The sequence below is a fragment of the Dipodomys spectabilis genome, unplaced genomic scaffold (assembly GCF_019054845.1).
Source record: "Dipodomys spectabilis isolate Male_0828 unplaced genomic scaffold, ASM1905484v1 ptg000067l, whole genome shotgun sequence".
NCBI lineage: Eukaryota > Metazoa > Chordata > Mammalia > Rodentia > Heteromyidae > Dipodomys > Dipodomys spectabilis.
In genome coordinates, this window is record NW_024870744.1 from 8268272 (window position 1) to 8278032 (window position 9761).

A 9761-nucleotide genomic window follows, 5' to 3' on the forward strand; every position below is an offset into this window, starting at 1 on the left:
TGGGGAAAAAGAGAGGGTCTGTGGGTAGGTGCGGGGAGGGTGGTGAGTTTGTGCTACCTGTGCTTACCACAATTTGTGGTGCTGGGATTTGAACTTGGGGTCTCACAGGTGCACAGCTGATGCTTTACCACTGAATCACAACTGCAGCCTGGCTTTTTGCTGGTTATTTTGGAAATGGAGTCTCTCATCGTCTTTTCTGCCTGGATTGGCATAAAATTGCCACCCCCTGGGCCTGGGCCTCGGCCTCCTGAGTCGCTAGGATTGGAGAGTCCTGGATTCCTAGACTACCATCGTGTTCGTTTTTTAAAGGCTTTCCTCTAGAGAGCTCTGGTTGGCGGGAAGGGGCTGGGTCCTGCGTCCTGGGCCAATGGGTGGGTGGCTGCCCTGGAATGAGGCGGGGGCACAGTCCACTGGCCCTCCGGGGAAGGAGGGGTGAGGGCAGTCAGCGCGGGCCCCAGCCACCAGCCTGCCAGGCCCCTGCCTGTCTGCCCATCTGGCCCGAGCTGCATGGTAGGACCCACCCCAGCGCTCCCGGGCCCGCTGCCTACGTGGGGCAGGTGGGGTGCCAACCAGCCTCTCCCCTGCCCACCTCCCAGCTCCAGGGTACGCCCACCGTCCTCCCCAGCTGAGCGCTCGGGCAGCCTGCGGGGAGCTCAAGTCCTGCAGGGCGGGCTTCCTATCCCCCTGGCTGGTGGAGACAGACTCCACCCTGGGCCGGCCCAGCACCCACCTGACACACTCCGAAGGGAGAGGCCGTGTTCCCAAACACCCCAGCCCTCCAGGCCCCAGAGCGGGTCCTGTCCACCCCTCCCTGACCCTCTGCTCTCAGACCCCTCCGCCCCCTCCCCCCGGTCTACCCAGAGCCGTCACCACCTCCAAGGTCGGGTGTTGTCTGGGGTGGGGAGGGAAGGGGCGGTGCTGCCCACCTTCAGGAGGGAACAGGGAACACAGCACCTGCGGGGCCCCTTGCCTGGCTCCCTTACCGGAAAGGTCTTCTCAGAGTCCTCCTCCCGGGAGGCAGCGCTCGGAGCCCAGGACTCAGAGACTAGAGGCCAGCTCTACCTCCTCCCTCAGCCCTTTCCCACTAGAGGCTGGGCTCCCTCTGTCTCTTCACCTGTGAACAGGTCACCCTATATGGTCCACACCACCACGATCCAAGCCTCCAACCTGGAGCTGCTCACGGGATGGCCCGGGAGAGCTCCCGCCCCCCGGCCCCGGGCTGGGTGCTGCCTGCGCCCCCCCCCCACACACACAGAATGCCCACTGCCTGAGCAGAGTGCAAGGAAAGGCGTGTGTGAAGAGGTCCCACTAGGGCTCCCAGGGCCAGGCTCTAGTTTGGAGCCACTCAGACCTGGAGCCGGGCCCAAGAACACACCATCTGCACACACACTGGCGCTCAGCCAGACAGCCACATCTCATTGGCAGTCTAACTGGTACAAACTGCTCGGAGGCTTCATGGAGGTAGCATGGCTGTGCACACCTGGTGCTGGGCACCCAGGGGCAGGCATCACACACACATGCAGCAAATCCCATTTTTGAGCCAGGTGCTAGTGGCTACTCGGAGCTCACACCTGTCATCCTAGCTACTCAGGAGGCTGAGATCAGAGGGTTGTAGTTTGAAGCCAGCACAGGCAGGAAAATCCTTGAGACTCTTATCTCCAACGAACTAGCAAACCCAGAACTAGAGCTGAGGCTCAAGTAGAACACTGGCCTTCAACAGCTGAGAAAGATTGGCTCGTGGGCGCTGGAGCAGTGGATCCGTCTGCTGATAGATCATAATCAGGGGCATGTTTGGGGGGGATGGGAAGCAGGAATGGAGGATGTAGCTCACTCTCCCCGTTGTCCTCCCTGGCTCCCCACTTCCCCGACGCTCTGCTGGCTGGCTGCAGTGAGGTGAGAACTCTCTCTCTCTCCTTCTCTCTCTCTCTCTGCTTCCTGGATGCCGGAGGTGAGCAGCTTTCCCCTGCCACATTCTCTGAGGCTGAGAGTCAAAATAAGCCTCTCTTCCTTTAACCCGCATTTGTCACCATGGTGACAGCACAGAAAGTTGCTAGTGGAAAGTGGGTCGTGACTGTAACTAAACCTAGAGATGCGAGTATCAGAGTTCATGTGGTTCCGTCCCAGCTCAGGGCTGGGTGTGGCAGTGTATGCCTGTCAGCCCAGCTACAGGGGAAGCACAACAGCCAGGTACAATGGTATGTGTCAACCCCAGCGACTCACAGGAAAGCGCACGTAGGAGGTCAATGTTCAGGCTGGCCAGGGCACAAATCCAGAGCCTCCCTCCAAAACAACCAAGGCTGCTAGGGGAGGCAGCTGTGGTTCAAGTACTAGAGTGCCTTGTGAGGCCTTCAGTTCAATACCCAGTATTGCCAAAAGAACAAAAAGAAATGAAGATAATAAGTTTCATGTTGTATGTTTTTACCATAATTTTGTTTCAAATAAGCTTTTTAATCTTAAAAAGGAAGAAAGAAAAGCTGTGGGCATGGCTTAAGTGGTCAAGTGTCTGCCCCGAGTTCAAAACCCTATACTTCCCCAAACTGAAAGACGAAATAGGAGTCAAAAAGGCAGACACCCCCTGTGTCCTTAGAGCTAAGGGACTGGGTCACTACATCCCATCAGCAAGAACATTCTTGAGATATTGAATTGCCACCCATGTCCCAGTCCCCCCTGCCTTTTTTGGTGCCCATACTGGGGCTTGAACTCAGGGCCTGGGTGACGTCCCTTTTGTGCTCAAGGCTAGCACTCTACCACTTGAGCCGCAGCTTCACTTCCGGCTTTTTTGGTGGTTCATTGGACATAAGAGTCTCACAGCTTTTCCTGCCCAGGCTGGCTTTTGAAACTGTGATCCTCAGATCTCCGCTTCCTGAGTGGCTAGGAAGACAGGTGTGAGCCTGGGAGGAAGCAAGTAGGCCTCAAGACATCAGGGACACAGCCCCCGGCCCCGGCCCAGGCCCCAGCTCCCTTCCACGCCTCCTAGGGGCCGGCTGTGGCCCCGTCCTTCCGGGCACCATCCCTCTCTTGCCCATCATGCGCCTGCCTCATCCTCACCCCAGCTCGGAAGCCCCTCGCCCCCACTGGCTCTCCTCCCTGTTCCCACGGCCTTGCTGCCACTGACCTGGGACTGCCAGGGCGCTGGTCACCTTGCGGGTCTTCCTCTGGAGTGCCACAGCGGGGGCTTTGGAGAGGCGTGAGGTGCCGGAGGGCACCGAGGTGCCCAGGGAGGCGCAGCTCCCCTGCCACTGGGCCTGGGCCCGGATCTTGTCCCTCAGCTGCTCCAGCCTGGGGTCTCTCTTTCTGGGCTGCTGCTGGTGCCCCGGAGCCTGGGGCGGCCGCTCCCTCCAGGGCCCTCGGGGAGGGAAGCAGGGTTCATGGCCACCAGAGGAGCCTGAGAGGCGGCCCGATGACACGGACGATGCCGAGCTGCCCCCGTCCTGGTCTTCCTGGCCTGCGGTCCACGTGGGCGGGCTGGGGGTCCTCACCCAGGAGCCCGGCTCCTCCCTGCAGTCAGGCCAGGCCTCGGGAGGGACTGCCCGAAATGGCCCCGGCCGCCTCAGGGCATCCATGAGCTCATGCTTAGCCGCAGGGAGATGGAGTCTGTCTTCCCTGAGAGGACAAGGAGCAGCTGGTTAGGCTGGAGGCCCGGCCACGCCGCTGTCTCACCGCGTGAGGGACCCAGCAGGGACCAGGCAGCTGTGCTGACCTTGTCCTTGGAGACAGAAACCAAGGCTGGGTGCCAACAGCTCACACCTGGCATCTCAGGTAGCCCAAAGGGGCTAAAACCTGGAGGGTCTCTGTTCAAAGCCAGTTTGGGCAGAAAATGCTGGAGTGGACATGTGGCTCAAGAGGGAAAGCACCAGCCATGAGAGAAAATAAAAACCAAGTGAGAATGCAAAACCCTGTGCGGAAGCCTTGGTACTGGCACGTACACATGCACGCGCACGCACGCACACACGCACACTCATGCAATGCACATGCATGTGCGTGCACACGCACACACAAAACTACAAATATGATCAACCCAATTTACAGATGGGAACACTAGAGGTGCCCAGCAGGGCAGATCTGGGCTCCAGGCGTCTGTGCTCACCCCGCCTCCTCCTGCCTCACGCTGGTGGCTAGCCCGGCCATCCCGTGCTCACCACTGCGCTGACACAATCCAGACAAGCACTACCTGGGCCCGATGCTGCCCTTCCCTCGGGCGGCTCTCCCCAGGGAGAGGAGGCTGGGCCGCCAGCTCTCCCTCTGGCAGGGCTGCAGCGCCACGCCCACGGGCACGGGCAGCAGGTCCAGGACGGGGGCTGGCATGCTGGTTTGGAGGAGGCCGGTGAGCGCACAGAATGAGCCCAGCCACCACCACGCCCGAGGCGGATTTCACATCACGGCCTCCATCCGAGGCCACTGCTCAGCACCAGGCACTGCTCAGGATGCACCGGCGCTGCCCAACCCTGGATGCTGGCCTGTGCCGACGCCCTGGTCCGCGGGGCGGCCCTCCCGACGGTCATGGGTAGAGGGTAGGGATGACGGGCGCAGGCTGCGCCCCGCAGTAGCTCCGGGGCTTCCTCTCGTCTGCCCCTCACAGGACGGAGAGAATTCCAGGGGGGCCATGACAGCATAATCACCCGTGTCACTCAGCGACAGCAAGGCCTCCAACCCCCTCCAAGCCGGGGCTCAGAACAGCGCCCCAGGCGCTGCCTGACGCAGGCGCCCCGCTCGCTGTCCCTTCCCTGCCACACCCCCGGGAGGCCTCTGGTCACCTTCGTGACGACCCGGGAGGGTGCCATGGCGGGAAGGGTACGGCTCTGCGGTTGGCCTGCCCTGGGTTCAGCATTGGACCAATTCGCTGAACCAATCCCAGCTCAGCCCCAGCCCCCAGGGTAACCTGGGGCACTGGGCCCCGCCCGCCCCCACCCACCCTGAGGATTGTGAAGCGCCAGGTGGCTCTGCTCTGCCACCTCCTCCCTGCCGGCCGGCCGGGGTGTGCACTGGACCAGACGTCCTGCCGGGAGTGGGCACCGCCCACACCACAGAGCGAGGGGCTACGCCCCCAAGACCCCCGATTCTAGGTGGCATGGAGAATGCCCAGAGCTCCTCTCCCTCTCCTTGTCTTCTCTCTTTGTTGGCAGGGCTGGGGCCTGGGGCTCACGCCCCCCAGCCCTACCTCAGCCTTTTTCTGACTTCAGGAAGATACCCCAGATGCCTGTGCGCGGAGACCAAGGAGAGACCTGCTGGAAACGGGGGTGCCGCCCCTTGCGCCCCTCCAGTTTCCCCAGCTCGCCAACAGTCAACATTTTGGCCCACAGCCAGCAGGGCCCCAGTCCCAGTCCAGGCCCCAGAGCAGACCCCACAGCCAGACACAGCCTCTGGAACAGCAAGGCTCCCTGGCAGTGCCACTGCCCGGGCTGGAGCCAAGCTCTCCTGCTCCCACGCGGACGCCACCCTCGAGGCTGAGCTGGAGCGGACCCACCCGTGTACTCCTCCAAGACCTTGTGAGACCTTTTCCCAGGGAAAAGCCCGAGGCGGCCGGAGAGCCCTCCACAGTTTGCAAGAAGCGTGTGGCCTTCTAGACCCTTCAAGTACGTGCCATACCCAACGGGCAAGGGCCTGTGGGCGCGCTGGCGGGGACTGCGCCTCACTGCCCACCCCAGGCTGACCTCGCTGGGCCACTCCAGGCAGCAGGTCCAGCACATTTCAGGAGCTCAGGGACAGCAGCACATGACTAGATGCCCCCCATATCACTGGGAGCCCGGACATGTCAGGGCCGCCCTTGGGGCTCCCCTAGCTCTCCGAGTCCCCCTGTCCTCAGGTCTGGGTGGCCCCCTCTGAGGCCCTGAAGAAGGGCACCTAGGTAGGCCCAGCCCCATAGCCCTGCGCCATGCAACCACCAGAGGCCCGGTCCCTTCGGATGCTCACTCCTCCTTGGTGGCCCCTGGAGCCATTGGGGTTCTGGGCTCCTGGCTCTGACCCCTAAAGAGAGAAGACAGGAGAGAAGCGAGCTGCGCAAGTCCCCCCAGCCTGCAGGCCGGCTGCTCTGTCCGTCTGAGGAGGACCGCGGATGCTCAGCCGTTCCTGCCAGGCATTCAGGGCCCGGCTGTCTCCAGAAGACGCCACAGCGCAGAGGCAGCAGAGGAAGCGCTGCCTGCAGAAAGAGCAAGGTTAGCAGGAGGCGCAGCTCCGCAGTAAAAGGGCCCGCCTGGCAACTGTGAGGCCCTGAGTTCAAATCCCAGCACTGTCCAAAAAAAGACAAAGTAAAAAGAGAGGGCAAAACAATGAAAACCAAGGCTGGTCCCCTCAGTCCCTGGCACAGACTGCCCGTCCGGCCCAGGACGGCCACACAGGGACTCGGCGCTGCGTCTCCCTAAAAACCAACAAGACTCCTAGGAAGCCACGGAACTCAGAAGAACGGGGCCCCGCCTGGCAGTGCCCAGCCAAGCCCACCCCCCGCAGGCCAGGCTGGGGTCCATGCCGTCCGGGCCTGCCCGGCCCCTGGCACAGACTAGCTTCTCTCCCTCAGCTCCACCCTGTGGCGTGTGGACCTCCAGCCTGGCTCCCTGGGCACAGGCAGACCCTGCCATTCTCAGCCTCCCCCTTCCCCTCTCTGTGACGTGTGACCTGGGCCTCCACCCTTGGACGGTCAGATCCCTGCCTGCCCACCCCCCCCCCCCAGGGCTGGAACCCAGCCTGGCTGGCTACTAACACTGGCATTCACAGAGAACCCCTGTGGACTTGGGCCTGTGCTGTCCAGCCCTGGGTCAGCCCTGGAGGGAGGGGAGGGAGTCTAGTTACCACTGCTATTCCACACAAGGGACATGGGAATCAGCTTGGACAGGCCCAGGTCCTGGCAGAGCTGCTCCTGTGATCTACCAAGGGCCCAAGAGCAACACCCGTGTCCTCAGGGCCACACGGAGCCAGGGGTGGCTTCTTGGCAGGGAGGAAGTAGGAAGGAAATCCAACAGAGCGGTGCGGGTGCTCACACCTGCAATTCCAGCTCCTCAGGAGGCTGAGATCTGAGCCAGCCCAGGCAGGAAAACCCTGACAGTCCTGTCTCCACTTAACTAGTAAAAAGCTAGCAGTGGAGCTGTGGCTCAAGTGATAGAGCACTAGCCTTGAGGGAAAAAAAAAAAAAAACAACTGAGGGACCGTGCCCAGGCCCAGAGTTCAAGACTCAGGATTTGCGTGCGTATTTGCACACACACACACACACACACGGGCGCACACATGCCAACACAGTAGCATGTACTCTGACACCGGGCACCGCAGGAAAGCGGGGCCAGGCCCTGGGGCAGCTGTCCACTTCCCGGCGGAGGCAGGCTGCAGTGCTCCTCACCCTTAGCAGGGCTCCCGAGGGGTCAGACAATGCGGGAGACCAGGTACTCACCTGGCTATACACAGAGGAAGAAAAGAAGGGCAGGAGCCCCACGGCACCACCTCAAGATCCACCCCAGAGCCATGCTGCGGCCAGGCTGACCCCTGCCGGGTAGGCTGGCATGGGCACTGCACAGGCAGGGGCAGGGAGGGAGGGGGAGGCAGCCCATCCGCCCCGCCCAGCGGGGGAGGGAGCGGGGAGGGTGTTTGTTCTAAGGGGTGACATTTGTTTATTCTCACCGCCTTGGCGCTGGAAACAAACCCAGAGCAGGTCCTGGCAGGCTGGACAGCCAGGGGACCATGAAGGGGAAATGGGCACGGCCCTCCCTGCTGCCAGTCCGCAGCAACGGGCCTGGTGTCCTGGTGTTGGCATGGCACCCAACTGCCACCCTGTCCACCCAACCAGCCAGCCAGACCCCAAAGCCGCAGCATCGGATGCCCAGGGAATGGAGCCTTGGGGCACCTGCAGCTGCCCGCTCCCCACCGCTGGGGCAGCCCGCCCCCGGGGAGAGCACACAGAAGGGAAGGCCTGGGCCCTGTGGCGAAAGCATAGACCCCGTGGAGACACACAACACACACACACGTGACTCACACCACGCACCGCACACAGTACAGCACGGCGCACACGACACACCGCACACATGACACACAACATGGCTACCACGCTACACACGCTACACACATTGCACTCTAAACACAGTACCACAGTACACACATGGACAAAGCCAGACACAAACCAGCTCAGGCTGCTCCCGGGAGGGGGGCTCACTGCCGCCTCCAGCGGGCCAGGCGCCTGACGCCACGGTGGCAGACACAAGGCGGGAACACTGACGCAGTAAGTGGCCATTTGGGCTGTGGGGGAAGCCAGACGGGCACGCAGAAGGTACAACAAGGCAGCGGTCAATCACAGGGACACACCAGTCATGGCACACCCCTTTAACCCAGCACTCAGGAGTCTACAGCAGGAGGATTAGACGTCTGAGGCCAGCCTGGGCTACATAGTAATACTGTCTGAAAACACCAAAAACGAATACAAATTAAACAGTAAGCCATGCAGGCAAATACGTGCTTGCCCTGGAGCCCTGGACGCTGCAGGAGGAGGTGCTGCATTTGGGAAACGTAGCCACAGCCACCATCAAGCTCCAACCTGGTCCAAGCTCCTCCACCGCCACCCCCACCCCCCGGCAGGGGCCCAGGCCCACCCAGGCCAGGCCAGGGCCACCCCGGGCGCAGTGTCCACTGACCTGCCTTCCCCATAGGGCTCCTGAACTGGTCCCCAGGCCATGCCTACACAGAGGCCAGGTGACCGGGCACCCCGATACCGCTCACTGCACCCACCTGCCCCTTGCCAGGACTTCCTGAGAAACCTGTGGCTGCTGACCGAGCAGCTCCTGGCCAGAGACTGGATCTGTGGAATCAACCATGGCATGGATACCTCATCCCCAGGGATCTCAGCCCCCAGGCCCTGGGGCATGGGTACCCTGTACCTGGGGGTCTGAGCCCATTGTCCTGGGGTGTGGCCCTCTGCCCTTCCACAAGCCTTCTGTTACTCTCTGACCCTGATGGGGGAGCTTCTAGAAGGACAGGCCAGCCAAGGAGCTGGCCCTATGTCCACTGGGTGTTAGGTGCAGCGTGTCGGGCAGAGCTGGGCACTCCAGGCCCGTCCAGCTGTCCTCTTCCATCTTGTGGTGGAGGCGATTGCTTGCAGATGCAGAACACAACCTCAGACCACTCGTAGCCGGCTGGCTGGGCAATGTCTGGTCTCATTTTACCAGTGGGGAAACAGAGGCAGGTCCATTGGATGCCAATCAGGCTTGGCCTGAGCTCAGAGGGTTAAGGAGAAGACTCAAGTCTATGTGTCCATCCATCCATGCCGTCTGTGTGTCCATCCTTGCTCCCTCCTCTGTCCCGCGCTCATTCCCTTCCTCCAAGGGGTCTGGGCAGACTGGGTAGGGCTCAGGCATGCCCTCGACCACTAGGTACTCACCAGCTGGAAGGCCAGAGGGCGCGGGGTGAAGAGCCACAGAGCCGGCACACTCTGTAGACTGGAAGTGGGCAGCGAGACGCGGGAGGGCGTGGGAGGGTGCAGGAGGGAGGTGGAAGGAAGCCAGCCTGCCCCACCCAAAGGTTGCCAGGAAACCGGCAGTGCCAGTGCAGGCTCCGCCCCGCCCCCCCCCAGCCTCACCGGCGCTGGGACACCTGGGACTCCCCGCCCCTGTGGGCCCCACAGGTGGAGAAGGCAGAGAGTAGGAGGGCTCTGGACCGCGTGAGGGGAGGGGGCAGCGCTCCGAGGGAGGGGTCCAGGGCCCACCCAGCTCTTGTCACCTGCCTGTCTCCTTTCTAAGTCCTCACCGCCTCCCCTCCCAGCTTGCTGCCCCTCCAGCATGCGGCTGGAGCAC

At 62.2% G+C, this 9761-nt stretch overlaps 1 protein-coding gene across 1 annotated transcript in view; it reads right to left on the reverse strand.

Annotated features, from left to right (window-relative positions):
• The window catches only part of Ccdc187 (coiled-coil domain containing 187), a 50557-nt gene extending 41150 nt beyond the window's left edge, over positions 1-9407 (reverse strand). Inside the window, exons 1-2 of the mRNA XM_042680890.1 lie at positions 9350-9407; positions 3116-3603 (exon numbers count right to left, since the gene is read on the reverse strand). Coding sequence (XP_042536824.1) covers positions 3116-3563 — 448 coding nt within the window. The 5' untranslated portion in view covers positions 3564-3603; positions 9350-9407. The remainder of the gene's footprint in view (positions 1-3115; positions 3604-9349) is intronic.
• Between the last annotated feature and the right edge of the window lie 354 nt (positions 9408-9761).